The sequence below is a fragment of the Centropristis striata genome, chromosome 2 (assembly GCF_030273125.1).
Source record: "Centropristis striata isolate RG_2023a ecotype Rhode Island chromosome 2, C.striata_1.0, whole genome shotgun sequence".
NCBI classification, from domain to species: Eukaryota; Metazoa; Chordata; class Actinopteri; order Perciformes; family Serranidae; genus Centropristis; species Centropristis striata.
The window spans coordinates 28307149-28328916 of record NC_081518.1 but is presented as its reverse complement, the minus strand read 5'-3'; the positions used below and the strand labels follow the sequence as shown (position 1 = coordinate 28328916).

The 21768-nt window shown below is 41.8% G+C and overlaps 1 protein-coding gene and 1 long non-coding RNA gene across 2 annotated transcripts in view; both read left to right on the top strand.

Annotated features, from left to right (window-relative positions):
- Window positions 1-21768, top strand: part of LOC131983354 (SH3 and multiple ankyrin repeat domains protein 2-like) — a 270915-nt gene that overhangs the window by 226796 nt on the left and 22351 nt on the right. Inside the window, exons 18-22 of the mRNA XM_059348080.1 lie at window positions 5672-5807; window positions 8576-8656; window positions 12233-12345; window positions 14154-14259; window positions 18947-21440. Of these exons, the coding sequence (XP_059204063.1) occupies window positions 5672-5807; window positions 8576-8656; window positions 12233-12345; window positions 14154-14259; window positions 18947-21440 (2930 nt within the window). The remainder of the gene's footprint in view (window positions 1-5671; window positions 5808-8575; window positions 8657-12232; window positions 12346-14153; window positions 14260-18946; window positions 21441-21768) is intronic.
- LOC131983365 (uncharacterized) lies at window positions 8701-10373 on the top strand. The gene is made up of 2 exons (XR_009395469.1): window positions 8701-8784; window positions 10219-10373. It is a non-coding gene; the product is annotated as an uncharacterized LOC131983365 (long non-coding RNA).

Sequence of the window (21768 nt, the reverse complement as noted above, 5' to 3'; positions counted from 1 at the left end):
ATTGATTAAACTATAAATGTTCAGCAATAAAGCTGCTGGTTCAAAGCTGTTTTTCTTTCTTGTAGTTGTTGCTTTGGGAGCGTTTTGGCAGTTTATGGCCTTCAGGCTTCATCTTTCTTCCACATTTTTATTTTCAGCCTGACCAGCAATGCACTCGTCTCTCTCTCTCATTCATTACATCACACACACACACACACACAAACACACACAAATTAATGTGAACCCTGTGTGTGTGTGTCAGAGTTTGATCGCTGGTTCACAGCGTGCTGATGATCAATATCACTAATCGTCTGCATGTAGCTGATAGCCGACGCATTGATCTGCATCTCAATGACATCGTTCTCTCCAACCAGTTAACTAACAGTAGAGCAGAAGTAATTATGTCTTTGTATTTTATTTGTATTCAATATTTTTATGAGTGCAATACACACATAAAGAAACATTAATAAACTACTACAATGCAAAAGTTAATGATTTAATTCACCAGACAGTAAAAATGCTTTTAAGACAAACAAACTATCATATCTTGTGTTTGTTGATATATTTTGGCTATTTTGGAAACCTTGTGTGTGTTTTTTCCTTATTAATAAACTATATGCTATATAAGCTTACTGCACTCTTTCCGGTGAGACTTTCTCTCTTTGCAGATGGGACAGGGAGTCACATTAAGCTGTGTGTGCTCAGGTCCACCTGCCCTTTAGGTTTGGAAAGAGACGTTTCTGTGCAGCACAGTAAATCTGCTGGTTGAGGCTGAAGTCTGTGGAGAGAAGTTATACTTGCTGTTAACCGTGTGTTTGTATGTTACTGGAGGTTTTCACTGGAGGACACACCAGGGATGTCAGACAGGCTGGAGGTAAATAACAAACATGGCAACACTCCAGGAGGTTTCTGTATTCAGAGATACTAGAGAGGAGCTTCTAAACTGTCTCTGCTATATTATTAATCTGAGATAACAGCAGAAAAAGTGACATTTGTGCCATCGTAGATGATCTGTTGGCACAGACTGCATATAAATAATAGACGTAGTCACGGTGACGTCCCCTGTTGGTTTGTGGCCTATTTGAAGCATCGAGTTCAGCGTTATGGCTGTCTCAATCTTTGTTTGTTGAAACCAGGAGAGACCATATCTGGACTTAATTTATCTCAATTAAATGTTCATTACTGACCAGAGAAAGTATACAGCAACTCCTTGGAGTCTTTTAATCTGACCGAACAGTGAACAAGGCATTTTAAATGAACAAAATGTTGAAATAAACTCTAAAGCAGTGAAAACACAGTAAAAAGGTCAAAGTTGTGTTTAGATGTCCACATTGCCGTGGATACGCATTGCTCTGCTTCTATCCTGATGACAGCCACCTGTCAATCAAATCACACCCTGCTTTATCATCTGTTTTCTAAGTTGGGAAGTCTTTTTTTTGGACTTTAATGGGTTCATGAGCTTGAAGTCGTAAGGTGGAAACAACATCAATTCTACAAAGAAGATGAGTTGTATGTTACGACACACTGGAAGTTTGCAGTATTTGTGTGATATCATGAATAGAAGAAACAAGAGAAATTATCCAGAACTCACTTTTTCAATCATTTAATTCAACTATGTCACATTGTTAACAAAAGTAAAAAATAATTTGTGTATCTGTCCAGTAATTTGGATTCAAATGTAATGTTTTTTTCCTCCTCATGAAAATCAGGTCATTAGTTTTTCTGTAATCCTGCAAACAGACAAACACACTGAAAATATGTTGGTTGCAATTGATAGTAATAAAGGGAAAAATGAGAAGTCTTAATTTTACCAAATTATTTTACATATTTTGATCTCTGTACAGAGATCAGAAGTGAACCTTGAAGAAATGCGCCCTCAGTGAGGCTGTAATCCTTGTAAAACATGTCTCTGAGCTGTAAGGCCTCTTCAGAGTCACTCCAGTCCAAACAGCCTCTTTACGATGCTTCTGGCAGAAAGAAATATCCATGAGTGTGTATGTTCATGTGTGTGTGTGTGTGTGTGTGTGTGTGTGTGTGTGTGTGTGTGTGTGTGTGTGTGTGTGTGTGTGTGTGTGTGTAGCCATCCTTCAAGCGTAGTTACATAATAGTGTGGAAAGACAGAGCAGGTTACATAAGGCTACCCCTATAGTGGAGCTGTGTGTGCCTGTGTAGTGGATTGTGTCAGTGTGTGTGTGTGTGTGTGTGTGTGTGTGTGTGTGTGTGATGGAGCAGGACGGAGGGAACACGAGGTCACGCTCAAACAGCTGTTGGAGCATTTCTCTCTAATTACCAAAATGTCTGCCCTGGTGATGGCCGGGCCGCGTTTATTAGATTAATAACCCCAAAGAGAGAAAATAAAGTTGTTGTTTTTGTGTCCACCTCTCCGTCTTCAGCCTGTCCTCGCCACTGCCGTGGCTGCTGTCACTCCAGCATCCTCGATGTTTTCCCCTCATCCACTTTAGCTTTTCTTTCCTTCCTCCCATCCATCATCCCTCTGCCTCTGTTGCTCCAGGCAACCTCCTTCTCTCTTTTTCATCCCTTCATCTGACCTCTCCTCCTCTGTTTGTCTGGGAGAGGAGAGGAGGAGAAGGAGGAGGAAAAGAAAGGAAAGGAGAGGAGGAAAAGTAAGGAGTGGAGAGGAGAGGAGAGGAAGAAAGGAAGGAAGGAGAGGGGAGGAGAGGGGAGGGAGGGAGGGAGAGGAAAGGAGAGGAGAGGAAGGAAGGAAGGAAGGAGAGGAGAGGAGAGGAGAGGAGAGGAGAGGAGAGGAGAGGAGAGGAGAGGAGAGGAGAGGAGAGGAGAGGAGAGGAGAGGAGAGGAGGAGCAGTCCAGCAGGGCTCATATTAAATTAGAGGAGCAGTAATGAGATTAAAAACCCTACGTGTGGGCATGTGTGTGTATGAAAGTATAAAACGTGTGTGTGTGTGTGTGTGTGTGTGTGTGTGTGTGTGTGTGTTTATTTGCACAGTCAAAAATCTGATATGAGCGCCGCAGTGTGGGGGAGTGCATCGTTTAGGGTACCAGCTACATTCAGATGTTAATATATGAGCTGCTGGATGTGTGTGTGTAATGTGTACACACATTAATTATAACCCCATCGCAGCTGAATTTTCAGCAGCAGGATTTTTTTTTCTTTTTGGCCACAAATCAACTTGTTCTGATTGTGTTTGAAGTCGGACCGTGAGGCCGCGGCCGCCGCTCCCTCTCTGCCTCCAACATGAAGACTGCAATTATGAAGACTGGCAGCAGGAGAGGAAGAAAGCACGAACAGCACATCTACATATCCGTGGTCAGGTTTAAAATCCACTCGTTCGCTCTTTTCTCTTGAAGTTGCTTCGTGCTGTGAGCCAATATCTGCGGCAGGAATCACAGGAGAGGTCACAACTTCTCACCTTGAGAGAAATTAAACTTGTGCATGAAGATCTAATTCAGTTTATTCCCATAAACAAACTAAATAAATAAAAATAAAAAGCATCAAATCCTAAAAATTGGGAAGCTGCAACTGGATGACATTTTTGTTCGTAAAATGACTAGATGTGATGAAAATTGTTGCAGATGGAAGTCTTTGCACATCTAGAGCATTTTATTTATTTATCATGATATATTTCAGACACAATAGGATTATTACACAACAAACTATAGATATCATTTTGAACTCTAAATGTATATTTTCTTTAAACAATCGCCAAAAATACACAAAAATCACTTTTGATATTTGTTTCCGAATCTCTTTATTCTACATGCATCATTTAAAATAAAGCGTTTGCACTAACCAGATCCTGTTAAAAACATTAAATTCTGCTCCTCAGAGACACTGTGAAGACATGATTGATTCTGATTTATTTTGTGTGAAAGTCAGTATATTTACATATGATTAATTTCAAACAAAATTTGAATACTACGTGACGAAAAATAGATCTAATTTTGTTCGAATAAGCTTGATTTTTATTTAAATAGCCAAAAATGCTCCATTTATCGTAGAAAAAAAAAATCAAAGAAACCGGAATTATTGTCGAGATCTGAAGTTTCTGACAGTTCTTTAATGGATCATAAATTATGAAAGTTTTCTTTAGAAAAAGCGACTAAACTGAAGCCTTAAATGGTGACATTTCTGTCGGGATCACTTTATTAGTGATTCTTACTACAGTGATTCACGAACCAGATCCTGTAAAGAACATTTCTGATCTTTGATTTATAATTGTGTGATTTACTTGCACGTCAGTTTATCTCTATCATGATTAATTTCAAACTAAATGTGAATATTCACGACTAAAAATGGATATTAATTGTTCAAATAAGCTTAATTTTTATGAACTTTCACACTGCAAACAAAGGCATCAAACAGAACAGTCTTCATGTTAAAACGTTCACTGTTCTGCAGCCGAGGGCAAGTTAGTTGCACCTGAACTGATGAGAATTATAAGTCACTTCTTCCAGCTGTTTGTACCTTTGACAGTAAAAGCCTGCAACATATTCACGTGTAACTGTGATGAACTCTGAGCATTCTGTTCAAAGGAAACTCAATAAAATATCTTACAGTAGCTTAAACTGTAAAGCAGCTAATATCAGACTGGGTCAGAATGGAATATTTCACCTTTTAAACACTATGTGCAATATCTGTCATCATCAATATCTATCACTGCACCATACACACTATCTGCTGCTCAATATTGGACTATTTACTTGTGTTTTCTTTACTTTGGACTTTTGTACCTTAATATTTTCTATTGCTCTGTTCTTTGCACTGTGGGTGAGTCTTATATATGTCATTTGTCTGAATGCCATCACTGTTTAAGGATGGAACAACTGCAGTTTAGTTGTGTTTGTGCAATAATAATGAAGTTCTTGAATCTTGACTCAAATGTTGCAACCATCTGGAAGTTTGCATCGCTGCTGATATAAATAGTCATGGTGTAAAATATATGCAGGCGAGTCACTTGCTAAAGGTTTTCAGGCTTACAGTACTATTCATGATCTCATGGTTTCTTCAAAACCCCTGTTCAAGATATCTAATCCTTAAACTGATAAACTCTTGTGTGGTTGTATAATATGAGTCCCTCCCTCTCCCTGTGGTTGGTCAGGTTGCTGTCAGTCACTTTGACAAGCTGTCGACCTGCAAATAGTTTCAGTGTCAGCATGAAGCCTCCCCAGGACGCTGCTGCAGATCTTTAAACATCTTGTCTGCTGCACATTATGTGTAACTTGTTTTTTTTATAAAGTCATGAAAGTTAAGGACTGTAGCTTTAAATTTGTTTTGCAGAGATTCTTTTTTCTTGTGTGTGTCTTGCATAAACACTGACAGCGAGGCTCTCAGAAGACTGCAGCCGTTCTAATAAAAAAGCCTTTCAACAGCGAGCTGAGTATTCTAACAAAGCCTTGAAACATCTTTTATGACATCTGACATCCTGTCTTTGGTAAACTCAGCATTATCGGCTCCACGTCAGAGGTTTCATGGTCACCCGCAGTGCTGCCTGCTAAATCAGATTAGTGGACGAGCCAGGGATGTAAAGTATAAAATCATGATGTGTGGTTCAGAAGGTTCTCAAACACACAATCACACTGACAGGATCAGACAGTTTCTGCCTGTTTCTGCTCACAATTATTTACAGTGAGCAATCTGTTTCTAACTTTATACAAAAGTGAGGACGCCGTTCTGGACACCCTTAATGACTCCACTGTTGTGTGTTTTTCTCAGGTGAACCAGGAGAATGTGGTGAAGGTGGGCCACAGACAGGTGGTCAACATGATCCGCCAGGGAGGAAACCGGCTCCTGATCAAGGTGGTGACGGTGAGCCGGAATCTGGACCCCGACGACACGGCACGCAAAAAAGGTACAAAGACAGAAAATCTATAAAGAGAGATAGATATCCTGTTCAACCTTCTGAACCACAAATGTGTGTTTTCTTTAAACAGTTGCCAAAAATATACAGTTTATCTGAGAGAGAAACTTGAAATTTGAGCTTTCCGACGGTTCATAGGTTATGAATGTTTCTGTGATAAAAAGTGACCAAAGCTTGTGTTAAATGTTGATATTTGTGTCAGAATCTCTTTATTCTACATGCCTCATTTAAAATAAAGCGTCTGCACTAACCAGATCCTGCTAAAAACATTAAATTCTGCTCCTCAGAGACACTGTGAAGACTGATTGATTGATTCTGCTGAGACCAACGGTCACGTGACAAATATTCACTGAAAATCTGTTTACACAGAGCAGAGAGGAGAGGCCAGGAGAGGCTGGAAACATGACAATACTTCAATATGTGGAGAAAACGTTTTTTTTTTTTTTACAACATTTGTGACACTTGTGGGAACATGTTATTCCAATTTTTATTTTATTTTATAATTTCTGCCATTCTAACTGTGTTATTCTGCACAAAGACATGTTTGAGTTGTTCCCACTTCTAGCCATGATTGTGCTGATTCCATAGAGCTGCAGGACTTATAGATTTATAGATATTTTATATATTGCAGCAAGAAATACAAGGACACAGAGAGGAAAATGTTAAAAGAGCAAAAATCTAAAAACTGCTTGTTGAGGTTCAAACTGAGAAGGGTAAACTGTGGTAAAAGTGACTGCTGTTGTTCCTAAAAATAAAACTATATTAAATTAACTGATAAAGAGGAGCTTCAGGTGTGCAGCAGCAGGACACAGCTGGACACTTTACTGTAGTAACATGGTGCTGTATATGCTGTATGGATCTGCTAACAGACGTATTAGACTACCAAAGACTGCAGTAACGCAGGCTGCTGACTAATGATGTGTTATGTAACAACATCCCTCAGAGGCAGCGAGGAATCTGACTTACTCCATGTTCACAATGCAAACAACAAAAATAACATGGAACCAGAAGTTCATATGTTTCCCATATTTAGCTGCTGGCTGTCAGAAGTAAAAGCAGCATAATTACAGCGTGTTAGATGATCAGAACTGAAGCATTTAAAACTTATCTAACCCATCAACACTAACAGGTACAGGAGTCTATTGAACATTACAACACACTGTGAAATGCCAGAACATATTGAAACAGAAGCAGAAGTAGAATAACAAGAAAGATTATACCAATTTACTATTCACCAACATTTACCTGTAGTACAGGACTGATCCTACCAGAGGAAGTGAGGCTGCAGCAAAACTTAAAAAAACAGTATGTTTTCTGAAAGGTTATAACTACAACTAAAATCAGGATTTAGAAGAGTTTAGTTAACTGAAATGAAATGAACATAAATCTAGACTTTAGGGGGGAAAACTATATTTTATGCTCACAAAATGAGCTTAATTAAAATAAAATATATGCAGGAAATATTTTAGTGGTTCATCTGTTTCTGTAATACCTGTTCTGAACTTCTTAAATCTTGTCCATGAAAAATAGCTCTGATATATTTAAAATAAACACTTGAATATGATACTAACACAAATAAAAACTGTAATATTATTATCTCAAGACTGAAGCCAGTAACAATGGATATGTGTAAAGAGGACAAACCCTTTTTTATTCAGATATGAAGACATTATCAACAAGATATCATGACATGTTTCACTAGTAATACTAGTTCCATATGATCCTAATATCTTCAGTCAGTCCTGAACTTTTGCATTAATTGATTATTATTTTATATTTTTAACATGTTCAATATTTAAAGGGTTCAACTTAATGTTTTTTTTTGTCAATTTTTACTGGCCCTTATACAGAATAGTTTTATTTTTAATGGTTATCAAATAACAAAAATGGCTAAAGAGTCATAATCTTTATTTAAATAAAAAGAATGAATGGAAATGAGATGGCTTACTCTTTAGCTTCTTCTAGTAGCAAAAAAAAGTTATATATATATTTTTACCACTTGAGTAACCAGGTTAGTTGCATGTTTTGCTCTCCTGACACACACAACCTGTTACATTTATAAAAACTCACAAAAAAACTAAAATATGATTTTATTTCTGAGCTCTTCCAGATATTGAAATGAAAAAACAATCCATTCTTTTTTTAATACAAAGAATAAAAATAAACCTTCTGTTAACTATAAAGTGCCACATTGTTGTTGTCTGTGATGATCTTATAATTATGAACATGGACCTTTCCCAAGATCAGTTCTATCTGTGAGCTATAATAATGCATGAATTTATGATATGCATGGATGCAGCCGGATCATGCACCAATTAACCAATATATAGATCTGTATCGATGTACACATGATGTCATAATATTGCAAGAACCCAGCTGCCATGCAAACATTTAACTCGCCCTGAGCAGGCTTTTTAAAAAAAAAAAAAAGTATTACGTGTTAATTTTGACAGCACAAATAGAAAGTAAACTGAACTGAACAAATTGAATTGGAAACAAAATAAAAACTAATATTAAAAAATATAAGACCATAATAACTGCGTATTAATTCAATTTTTCATTTTTTATTTCTTCTTTTAAAGGTTATATATTCTGTTATTGACCTACATCGGCACCAAACTCTCAGTTATTGTTGGTTATATACAATTACAGTAACTCTAATAATAAGTAATATTATCATTCATTAACACAAACAAATACTTAATGCCTCTTTATGTCTGAATGGAAACAAATCCCTCATATGTTTTGTGTCTTTGCAGCTCCTCCACCGCCGAAGCGCGCCCCGACCACCGCCCTGTCCATGCGCTCCAAGTCGATGACCTCGGAGCTGGAGGAACTCGGTAAGAGCACCCCGGTTTCACTGTTTAACTGTGGATGTGATGAGAAAGTCTGGTCTTACAGCGCCTTTCTATCTTTGTTCTTCCACCTGATTCTCATTGGTCGGTTAATCTCTCGATAGTGGATAAAGGTAAGCAGTTAATGCTGCATAACCTTTCGCCGTCCGGCCTCCGTCGGCTCGCTGCAGCTGAATGAAGCTTTTATTCCGGCTGATGCAATTTCACTCTCCATCATTTGATCATTTTGCTTTGGTTTATAACTGCTTTTCCTCCCTGCATCTCCTCTGCATGAAGGACCCCCCAGCCCCCCCATCAGCTGTCTGAGCTGTCACTGCAGCTTTAAGAGCTCAACATCCGTCAGAAATATGACTTCAGTATGACCTCTGTTGTTTTTTATGTTCCTATATTTGTGTGTGTGGTGAGGACCGGCTCACAGGACCCACTGTGTGTCGCATTAAAGGGCTGCAGCATCCTGATACCTTCTGACAGGCAGAGCAGTCAGCGATTCTGAGACACGGGAGGACACGTCGAGAGGAGGGAGGGAGGGAGGAGGGATGGAGGAAAGGAAAGGAGGAAAGGAAAGAGGGAGGGATGAAAGGAAAGGAAAAAAGAAAAGAAGGAGGGAGGAAAGGAAAGCAAGGAGGAACGAGGGAGGAAAGGCGATAGGAAGGAAAGGAACAGAAAGGAAAGGGAGGAAAGGAAAGAGGGAGGGGGGAAGGGAAGGAGGGAGGAAAGGAGGAAAGGAAAGGAGAAGGAATTGATGGAGGGAGGGAGGAATGGAAAGAGGGAGGGAGGGAGGGAGGGAAAGGAAGGATGGATGGAGGAAGGAGAAAAGGAAGAAAAGGAAAAAGTGAGGGAAGGAGGAAAGGAAAGAGGGCATGGACAGACAGGGAGGACAGACACATCTAACTCTAACTTCATGAAAATCTGAAGGAATATAAATTCAACAGGGGTGTGAGATGCTCCATATCTTCTATAAAACACTCTGAGAAACTATTAATTGGTCAACTGATCCATCAGACAAAAAAAGACAACAATTTTCAATTGAAAGATGCATTAACAACAACAAAAACACCTGAGTCAGCTTGTGATTTGCATATTTCTGGATAGATCGTTTAATTGTTGGTAAGTGTGTGTGTGTGTGTGTTGATGTGTGTGTGTGTGTGTGTGTGTGTGTGTGTGTGTGTGAGAAAGGTGTGCAGAGAGCAGCACAGGGCTGAAAGGTGAATGAATAAATAAATGACAGCAGAGGGAGTCACTGAAACTGCTGACAGATAAAATCCCTCCGGTCAGCATGTTTCCTCTGCAGCTGCTTATTTGACACATTTGCATTTTCATTCTTTACTTTCTACATTTATAGTAGAAATAGTTCTGCTCAGTAGCGTTGTTAAGGCTAAAGTGCATTAGTGTTTTCATATCTGAATGAAATAAATTGCACATGCACACAGCAGAAAATACCCTGACTGCAGATGTTGAACAAAGTATATTTTTTTGATTCCTGTGAGAAGGTCTGAGTCTGTTTCTGTGCTTTAAAGACTCGAATGTGTTTCTGTCGTCCCTCTAAGCCACTCTAAGGAAAAAGAAAGGTGGTAAGTGACTGTAGGCATGGTTAATGATCCAGTATTTATGATAACTGATAGATGTTACATACCTTCCTCACCCCACCTCGCTGTGATGAACTAACCCTGGTCTATTTGTTGACAATTTCTTTTAATATTTCTAGAAAGAATTTGAGTTGTCTGACACTCAGACCAAACGGTGTTGCACCCGTCGTGTATTTGCATGATTTTACAACCTGTCTACAGATGTTCATTGTGTTCTGAATGTTGTTGCATGTTTTAATGTCGTCCTGATGTCGGGCACAAAGCTCCTCTCTCCTCCGTTCAGAGTGTTGTTTCTTCTTCTCTCACTCGGTTCAGATCTGCGTGGAGTCTGATTTAAAGGAGTAGTTCACCTCAGAGTGCTTTCTCAACAACATGGTTTAATTTCAGGAAGAATGTCAAGCCTCAAACAGATGTTTTAATGATATGAGGATTCACACAACACTTAACCTGTGTGTGACTGTGTGTGGGAGGGAGGGAGGGAGGGAGGAAAGGAAAAGAGGGAGGAGAAAGGAAAGGAATGAGGGAGGAAGGAAAGGAAAGAGAGGGAGGAGGGAGGAAAGGAAAGAGGGAGGGAGGAAGGAAGGGAGGAAAGGAAAGGAAAGAGGGAGGAAAGTAAAAGGAAATGAAAGAAGGGAGGGAGGAAAGGGAAGGAAGGGAAGGGAAGGAAACAGGGAGGGAGGAAAGGAAAGGAGAGGAAAGGAAACAGGGAGGGAGGAAAGGAAATAAGGGAGGGGAAAGGAAAGGAAGGAGGGAGGGAGGAAATGAAAGGGAGGAGGGAGGAAAGGAAAGAGGGAGGGAGGAAAGGAGGGAGGTAGGAAGAAGGGAGGAAAGGAAAGGAAAGGAAGGAGGGAGGGAGGAAATGAAAGGGAGGAAAGGAAAGAGGGAGGGAGGAAAGGAAGGAGGGAGGGAGGGAGGGGAGGTGGGAGGAAAGGAAAGGAAAGGAAGGAGGGAAAAAAAGTCAATGTTTGTTCACTGTACCTGATGTAAAATCTGTATGTGTGCCTTCTGTTTTTTCCTCCTGTGTCATTGCAGGCGTGTGTGTGTGTGTGTGTGTGTGTGTGTGTGTGTGGAGGGGGAGGTTTATTCCAGGAAATGTTTCACTTACCGATGGGTTTCCAGGGTAACCGTGTTACATGTTGTCTCATACGCTGTAGCAGCGATCCAACTGGGAGAGCGAGGAAATGTGCCTTTTTTTCCCTGTTTTTCTGTGTGTGTTTGTGTGTCTGTGTGTTTGTTTGTGTGTGTGTGTGTGTGTGTGTGTGTATTGTGTTTTAGCTGTAACTGTAGTTAAGGTCATTGACGCTCCTTTCCTCCCCCTTTCCTCCCTTCCTCACCTCTCCCCCTCCCCACTCCTCTCCTCTGTGTGTAGATGCGCAGAAGAAGAGGATTGTTTTCCAAGTCACTCTAAGTAATCACTCCCCCTTAATGCATGGAAGCTTTTACACCGTAGACAGAGCCAGAGGTCACACAGTATAAGAGAGCAGATCAGGGCTAGCATGTAGCTTCTCTGAGCTAAAACTTTTTCAGGTGGACTCTCTCTGACGGCATCATCACACCAGGGGACGTTCACTTCTGTCAAATTTGTTGTTGAACCTTTTCACACACTGCAAAAAAGGAACAAAAAAACTGTGAGAAAGATAACAGCAAACTTGACAGGCCTCATATTCATCGTTTCATTTTACATTTAATGAGGGAACGACCCTGAGATGATGCTGCTGAGTCGGCTGTTTTTGGAAAAGAGCGTGCACGGCTTGCAGGGCTGGAAAACACCCGACACATTCCATGAACTGTTTCAATGTTTTCTGTTCCAGTCTCATCTGCAGCTCAGTGTGGACACTCAGGGAGGGTCACTGTGAATGAGTAGCTTGTTGCGTTTGGCCCCAAATGAGAAACAAACTTTAAGAGCTTTTGCAAGTTCAGCCCCGCCCCTCACCCGCTCTGTCGCTCACCCATCACTGCTCGCTTTCTCTTCCAGACAAAGTGGAAGAGATGACGCACGCCCAGAAGGCCTCGCCCGTTGACATGAAGATCGCAACAATCAAACCACGGCCGTCCAGCCGCTGCCTGGTCACAGCAGCTGATATGAATGTAGGTTAACTAAAGAAAAGTACATGCAAAGGTAGAACAGACAAGAAATATTAGGTGGAGTAACTGCAGGTGAATAGGGTGAAAAATTATATATTTATTACCATGAAACTCCTAGTTGATGACTTCATGAAGACAATTATCTTTTTGTATTACAAGTTTGCATAAATTTTACAAATGAGGAATTATCCTATCAAACATTTGCTCATTTGCATATATTTCCAGAAGAAAAATGTGAATCCGACTATGAATGATATAGGAGCAATGACCTCAGCTGACATTGAAAAATATGGGAAAAGGTGTAACATACATAAACACCTATTCAGTGGAGACACTGCAGGTGAATAGGGTGATGAAATATATATTAATAATAGATATCACCATAAAACTTTGCCAGTTGATGGCTAACATTAAGACAAATGTTTTCTGAAATTTAACAAATGAGGAATTATCTTATTATATATTTGCTAATTTGCATATATTTCAAGAAGAAAAATGTGAACACATTGTAAGCTTTTTACAGAGGGAAATTTGGATGATTTCATCTTTTTCACTCCATAAATGACAAAATCCTGTCAAAAGCCATAAAAAAATATTTTTTTAAGGAAAAATGTTCTAAGAACATACACAAACACCTGTTCTGTAGAGAGACTACATGTGAATAGGGTGAATAAATATTTATATTTATTATAGATATGACCATGAAACTTATCCAGTTAATGACTTACAAATGAGGAATTATCTAAGCTAAGCTAAGTTGCATATATTTCCAGAAGAACATTTTTACCATTGGATAAAGCCAGGGTTAAAAATGATTGTTTATTTTGTTGATATATTACAGTAAACGTTTTTTACAGACGGAATTTTAGATAAATCTTTATCACTCTTTAAATCAGAAAATCCTGTCAACAGCCATATAAAAAATATTTTTTGCCTTGTTTCTAAGGTTAAAATATTCTATAAATAAGGATATGAATGATATGTGAACAATGATCTATGTAAAAACCTTCAGAATAAAGAATTTGGTGAATGTCAGTGCTGCTCAGACAAAAAAGCTTTAAAGATATGCATTGTAGAATTCCCTATATTTTGAATAATAAATAACATTTATTAATACTTATATTTTGTAATTTAAAAAAAAAATGTATGTTTTACTTTTAGTGAATTTAGTAGGAATAACAGATTGTTGACTAAATGTAGTAACATAAACACCTAAATGTGTATTCTGGATGTTTTCTAATAGCCCAAAATCTTAAAACTGAGTTTTTGCCTGCTGTGTCTCACATTAATACGCTGACTTTACAATAATTTGATTATACAACATATTACAACCCCCAATTCCAAAAATTGATAAACTGTCTAAAACAAATAAATCTATGCAATAATTTGATTTTCCTGTACAAAAGCAATAAAACGTATGTTCAAAATGATAAACCTTTGTTTTTTGCATTTATTACATTTCACACAGAGACCCAACTTATTTAGAATCAGGATTGTATGATGTTTGTGATTATGTGATCTTGTTGTAATTTTGAGTCTATTATATTATTTAATCTTTTAATGTTTTTTTTTTTGTTTTTTTTTACATTATTTAGATTGAGTTTGTTCTTGTCTATATCCACAGATTACGTCCCTAAAAGAAAAATATATAGTGATTTTACTTTCTTTCTGTTTCCCAGCAGTTTGTTTTGCAGCTTACTCTCACTGATCCACTCAGACTAACTGCTGTCAGTGTTGTTGTCCTCAGGCAGCAGAGACTAATGACGCTGTGTTTCTGTCTGAGTCATTAACAAACGTTCTGTTTGTTTCAGTCCATGTACCACGAACGGCAGGGCGTCGCCGTGGTGCCACCCACCGTGCCCGGAGCGTTTCTGGGTCTACCTGAGAAGAGCACGCTGAAGAAGCAGAAGTCCATAGGTACGGATTGTGTGTGTGTGTGTGTGTGTGTTTGTCTGTGTTTAAATGTGTGTCTGTGTGTTAAGGGCATTTTATGCCAGCGAACTATACTAAAATGCGTGTACAGCGCCTATGCGATGACATCACACCTCTAATGTGTGCATGTAAATTCCATTCACTTTCAATGGACAGACAAGCGTCACGTAAACGCTGCACACGCGTTGTTGCGCAGTGTTGTGACTGTTAAGTACAATTCTCTATGAGCGTACAGGCACACGCTGTGTAGTGTTTGTGGAAATCAAATAGCAAGGGTCATTCTGCCACAAGCGAAAGGAGCGGGCGCCTGACGCACGCTCGTCTCAATGTACAAATAATTATTTACTTTATGATGACAAATTTTGAGTTTAACAGCTGCTTCGCTTCACAATTCAAGCAGTCCATGTATTACCAAGAGAGACCGATGAGACAGTTTATGCTATTTCAAGTCTACACACACAGCGATGAAGTCAACGTCACAGCTAACATTATAGCCTCTAAGTGCAATTAAACTTCACTACACTGCATGTAGTAAGGTGCGACGCTCACAGCCAGTTCCCAGCGTAGTGAGTAATTTTATGCGCAAGGACATACAGTTCATTACGCATCAGCTGAGATGTACAAACAAAGCCCAGGTGTGTACTTAACTTGCTATTAAGTAGGTTTATGCTGCCTGCAGACACCATAATGGCTGTCACCGCTAAATATTAAGTAGCCAAGTGGACAACGCAGTCTCTTCACAATATGATTCCATCGGACCTTATATCTACACTGTTTAACCCAATTCGGCACCTGTGCACAGTCCATTATGTTTTACAGACAATTGTAGTTAACCAATAAGGTAAAACATTTTATTTATGCTGCATTTTGCTGACTTTCACTTCCCTTTGTATCGTGCGTCAGGCACTTCCCTCAAAACAGCCTATCTCGTACGTACGAGATAGTATCTCTCTCTCTCTCTCTCTCGGTTTGAATGATATCGAATTGATATTTAATGATAGCAAGGGTGAAAGGGATAATTATAATAATTTCAGCCACTTAAAAATAGAAATATCCTGACAGCTCTGTTGGGGCTTGGGGTTCATCTATAAGTTATGCTTTCTTATAAACAATACCATATGAAGCTGAGACTCTGTGTAACAGGTGATCTGTGTAGATATGCTGCAGAACATAGAAAATGAATAACTGACAGGTCCTGATGATCAAGTGGACCTCGTGCGTAAATGTGCATAGCCTCTTCCTCAGTTTGGCATCTGAGCAATGGTACAGTCCTGATATACTGTTGTAGGCGTACATGCGTTACAGGCGTTAACGCGCGTGTGTTACTGTCTTAAAGCCAACGCTTCAGACGCCTTAACGTGTGCATGTGTAGACTGAAATAGCTCAAACTGTCTCATCGGTCTCTCTTGGTAATACATCGACTGTTGAATTGTGAAGCGAAGCGGCTGTTAAACTCAAAATTCGTCATCATAAAGTAAATAATTATTTGTACATTGAGACGAGTGTGCGCACAGGCGTCCGCTACGTACGCATGTGGCACGACACTTGTCACCTGTCACCCCTTCATTATCTGGTGTACTCGCGTGCCTGTACGCACGCCTATTCATCAGTCTTTATGCAGGCGTAGGCAACGCGGTTAAGGCGTTTTAGTATAGTTCGCCCTCATAGTGTGTCACTGTGTGAACACATTTACAGGTAGTGTGTGTGTGTGTGTGTGTGTTTGTGTGTTTGTGTTTGAACACATATACCCGGTAATGTGCATTACTCTGTGTGTGTGTGTGTGTGTGTGTGAGACTGTGAACACATGTACAGGTAGTGTGTGTGTGTGTGTGTGTGTGTGTGTGTGTTTGTATGTATGTGTGTGACTGTGCGAACACATGTACAGGTAGTGTTTGTGTGTGTGTGTGCTTTCAGCTTGTCGTAATATCCCTCTAATGCTCAGAGGACTCTCTCTGTGTGCTCAAGCAATATTAAAGCTAATTATAGATAAATTAGAATGATCCAGTCAGCAGGGTGCTTCCAGGCGATAATATTGGAGGTCATTAATGCTGAAGCCTCGATTCGCTGCTGAACTGGAGGGACGTCACGCAGCCTAATATTACTCACAGTGCTCCTGATTTGCAATGCCATCATTATTATAACAAGAAACGAGAGCCTATCTGTGCCTGTTATTGCAAGGGAAGCACTTTTAGCATCTGGTCTGAAGACGCCGCTGTGACGATAAACAGTGTCACCCATTAACATTGACATTGAAGTTATAACAATTAAAACTGGTGTAACACTGTGAGAGACATTTTGCTCTTTTAATTGAGATAATTTGTCATTTTTATGCACAAAGCTCCTATAACTGCTCCAATGCTGCTTCATCTGAAGAGAGATTAAATGTATTATTCTGTATTTCTTATGGATGTTTATTTTTCTCCTTATTTCCTACATCAAAATTTCAATTGACTCTTTGATAAGTCCAGCCCCCTTGGTTACAGTCATGATTCCTGGCTTTCACACATGTCAAAATGTTGTTTTCTATAAAATCTGAGAAAAAGATATTCAAAGGGGAATTCTTTAGAGGTGTGAATCACTTTATTGGCTCCACGATCAAATTTTATCCCGATACTTGAGTCACGATATGATATTATTGTGATTTTAAGCATTTTGCGATATGGTGAGTATTGATACAATATATTGCAACTGTTTAACTCCATTTTGTGTCTACAAATTAAATTCAATCAAGAATTGTTTTGTCCAATAAGAGAATATTCTCAGTCTATCCATCTCAATTCAGTCTTTTTATTTGTCCACAATGAGAGTCAAACTCACAGACTGACCAACAAAGTATTCAGTCAAACTGAACTGAACTGATGTCAAATCAAATCAAATCAAACTTTATTTATATAGCGCTTTTCATACATAAAAATGCAACACAAAGTGCTTTACAAAAAATAAGAAAAAACAAACAATAAATAATAAAAATGACAAAACCCACCCCTCCCTCCCCCACATACACATCTGTAAGTATACATACACAAACATGCACACACGCATTTAGTCATGCACGCACACAAACACACTCAGACTCACACACAGCACATATTGATTGACAGTGTAGAGACATGGCAAGGCACCGAGGATCCAGATGAGGAAAAAGCAACCTGAGGGAGCCTCCACACTGAGAGGTGGCAGAGCCCACAGCCATAGAGGACGGCGTCACAGAGACCACCAGGACCCGGGGAGACCGAGGCGGACTCCACACATGGTGCAGAGCCGCCCAGTCCCCCGGGCCCAGGGAGTCCCCAAGACCACATCCCCACGGGCAGACCCAACACCCCCTTTATAATATATTGGGAACTTCTCTAATCCTCTGTGACCAAATGATGTTTCAGTCAGTTTCACTAGTAAAATGTGAGTCATACTTTATATGCAAAATTCAATATTTCAAGCAAATCATTTCCTCAGAAAGTAAAATTAATAGTGGTTTCCCAACCAGTATTTTAAGAAAGCCTTAGAAAAAAAAGTTGAATGTTGAATGAGATACCAGTATCAGTAACAGTGAGCTCAATACTGCCTCTGGAAAAAAACAAATGGCAAAAATACTGAAGGCCGCTGCAACGCTAACTATCTATACTTAGTGGCCGTGAATTATTATATTGCCTCGCAAAATATCTTGATACTGTGCAGTATTGATTTTCCCCCACGTCTAGAATTATAGCACATTTCTGGAATAACAGTTTGGAGAGCAGCAGACAGAAAGGAGTACAATCTGCATCTGAAAGCAACATTCAGAGTGTTGTTACAATAATAAAATGTCATTTAGCAGACGCTTTTAGCCAAAGAGACGTACATCTAGTCAGAAGACAACATGAGTCAGTGCTGTGGGGTCACTTTGAGTCCATTAGCACAAAGTGTACTAAGGCAATGCATAGAAGTTTTTTAACTTGTCTTTTATCCCCCACCCTCCCTTTATGTGTGAAGATGTTCACAAAAGAGTTGGATCTTCAGTTTCTTCTTAGAGATTGAGAGGGATTCAAAAACGCAGAATTAATTGTGAATGAAATACACATTTAAAGGACAACTATATGCTGGAACATCAATGTTCTTGCACAACAGGGAAACTTAATATATTGTTTTACAGATATTTATTGTTTTGACAAGGAGGGTGTGCCAGCGTTGCTTCACTGTCGTGCCGTAACGTTATGTGAATGAAAAAGAATCCATCATGCTGGTACACATTCAAAAGCATCTCCCAGATGTCTCACTCACCTGGACGGTGAAAGAGACCCGACTCGTTATTTCAAGCAGCCTTTGAACGCTGCCAGACGCTTTCAGCATTTTACCATGAAAAACCTTGCCAAACGCTCCAGTTCCAGCTGATAACATAGGACTGGACAGTGGCTGCTCTAGGGTCGGGCTTAGAGAAGGGCCAGTTGTTGGATAACTGGTCACATTTACTCACAAGTAAATTCCCCAAACATCTATTACTCTGCAGCTTCTTGTATCTTTCTGGCCGTTCACACATTTTAGGAATCCCCTGCATGGATAAGTAAAGGTTAAGAAAGAGCTGGCATCAATAAATGAGGTGTTTGCTGTGTAAAGAGGAGGCCATGCTGGAAATAAAAGATAGGGATGTCTCCAACAGGTCCTCCCATCATTGTTCTTTCTGCTCTGTTTCTCCAAGGTACGACAGAGGAGGAGAAGGGATATCTCACACCTCCGCTGCTGAAGTTCTCCCGCAGCCTCTCCATGCCTGACACCTCAGAGGACATCCCTCCTCCTCCGGCCATCTCACCCCCGTCACCACCAGACTACAACTCCGCCGCTGGCCCGACGCCCAAGAGCTACGGCACTACACGACCCAGCTTCACCCAGAACTCAGCCAATGCAGTGAAGACCATTAACCGAGCCGACGCCGGCACATTGAGGCGCGGCTATTTCCGCCAGAGCTCGGAGCAGTTCGAGAGCACGCGCACTCGAGGGCGCACGCCGGTGCCGGAGAACCCTTACTCCGAGGTGGGCAATAAGACACTGTACGTGCCAGCCAAACCAGCTCGAAGGAAGGGCATGCTAGTGAAGCAGTCCAATGTGGAGGACAGTCCAGAGAAAGCGTGTCACATGCCATCGAACCCCTCGGGCGCGGTTTCCATGCCCACAACACCAGTAGAGCGAACATGCTCCTCCATCCCCATCCCCACCATCATCGTCAAGGAGCCCTCCACCAGCAGCAGCGGCAAGAGCAGCCAGGGTAGCAGCATGGAGATCGAGCCCACCACGCCTGAACACCCGCCTCTCACGCCCGCTGTGTGTGGTCTGCGTCCTGAGGACCCCATGTCTCTCAGCAACCCCTTTGCTGCAGCTATTGCTGGGGCGGTACGGGACCGTGAGAAGAGGCTTGAGGCAAAAAAGCACTCCATCGCCTTCCAGTCAATAGACATTGGGGATGACGACTTCAGTAGTCCCACGCCGACTCCTCGCCTCCGCCAGTCAAAATCCATCGATGAGGGCATGTTCAGTAGCGATGAGCGGCTTCGTAGGATATTGGGGCCACCTTCCACAGCGCAGCTTGGTCCTCCTGTTGGGGGCGGCAGTGGCAACATGACAGATTTCAACACTCCTGAGCCCACGGTGGTGCGGGAGCCTCTAAACACCAGAACAGGCCAGTGTCCCAACCTGGACAGTCCTGTTAGTCTCCCATCCACTCCTCCGAAGAGCCACTACAGGGCCAACGGGACCTACCTCCATCCTGTCACCGGCAAGCCCTTGGATCCCAACTCTCCGCTTGCTCTGGCCCTGGCCGCTCGTGACCGGGCGATGAAGGAGCAACAGAACCATCCGCAGAATCAGCCACCAAATCCTCCTCAGGTTCAGCAAACGCCCAAGCACGAAGCCCAGTCCCTCCCGATTCAGCCAAGCCACAAACCAGACCTCAACCAACCGCTGTTCATCGACACCAAGCTACGCTCCGGGATTGAGACGAGTTTCGCTGCAATCTCCTCAGCGACCATGGGAAGACCGGGCCGAGGCGGCCTGCGGAGGCAGTTGACAGAGCAAAAGTACGAGACCGATGGGGCGAGGGAAGAACGGCAGCATCAGGCAGTGGAGGAGAGGAAAAGTGCGCCGGCGGATGTGGCTGACTCGTCACAGCCCAAGTCAACCGGGCTGCTGATGGTCCACACCAGCAACGAAGCGAGCAACAAGGTGAACAACCAAGACGTGGAGGGGCAGGACAGCAACAGACCATCTGAGCTCAAAGACCCCAACCAACCCGAACCTCTAAACGCTAACACACTGTCTGCCAATCCTGCGCCGCAGTCCCTGAGGAGGCGGAGCATCCCGTTAGGAGAGTCCTTGGATGAACCGGTGAAGCTGCCCTTCCGCATCCCCCCACCGCCTCTCGCCTCAGTCGACATCGATGAGGATTTTGACTTCTCAGAGCCCCTCCCCCCGCCACTGGAGTTTGCCAACAGTATTGACATTCCTGACGATCAGGCGAGTGCCATTGCAGAGATGCTTCAGCAGCAGAGACGGAACGGGGGCCCCGCTCTGCCCCCGTACCACGCTCACGCCCCGCCGCCCGTCTCTGATCAACACAAGCGGGTGTCAAACAGCATGCCACCCACGTATCCCCCCCCTCCCCCTGACTCCGAGTCAGGGGTGGGTGACTCGGGGATTGAAGAGGTGGACAGCCGCAGTAGCGGGGACCCTCAGCACATGGAGACCACCAGCACCGTTTCCAGCATCTCTACGCTGTCGTCAGAGGGCGGTTTCTGCGACAGCGCTCTGGAGAGCCTCTACGCCACCGCAGACGGACACGCCTTCCTGGTGGATCGGCCCCCTGTGCCGCCCAAACCCAAAGGCAAGTCGGTCATCAACAGAACATCGCTTTACCACGACGCTCTCATCGAAGAGCCTCCGGAGTCCTACGGGTCCCCGCCTCAGGCCCCTCCCCCTCCCCCTTCATCCTCTGAACCTCCCAGGACTCCCACTCAAAGGACATCCAAGCTGTGGGGTGATCAGCCCCCCGAGCTGCGCAGCCCCCCCTCCACACCGGACAGCAAGAACACCGTCATCACCGAGCTGAGCTCCATCCTGCAGCAAATGAATCGCGACCGGCCCGCCAAGCCTGGAGAGAGCCTGGACTCCCCCACAGGGACCAGGGGGGGCTTCGGGACAAGGTGAGAGGTTCCTTAAAGATTAAACTATTCCAAATCCTTTTTATTTCTTATTTTGATGTGTATGTAATGCCTCAGTCCCAGATCTTCTCATCTTTTATGTAATTAATAATTTATTTCAATGGTTAGTTATTTCTGCAAGAACTTGTAGCATTATCTTCTGTTGTCTAGTTTAGTTATTTATACTTTATTTTAAATTTAGTGCACAATGGACCTGAGATTTACTTTTTTTATTGATTTTTTGAGATGCCAGGAGTTTTATTGCAGGGCTGGTTCACCAGAGATTCAATAAAACATTTTCTCACTTACTCATTGACTTATCTGGCCATTC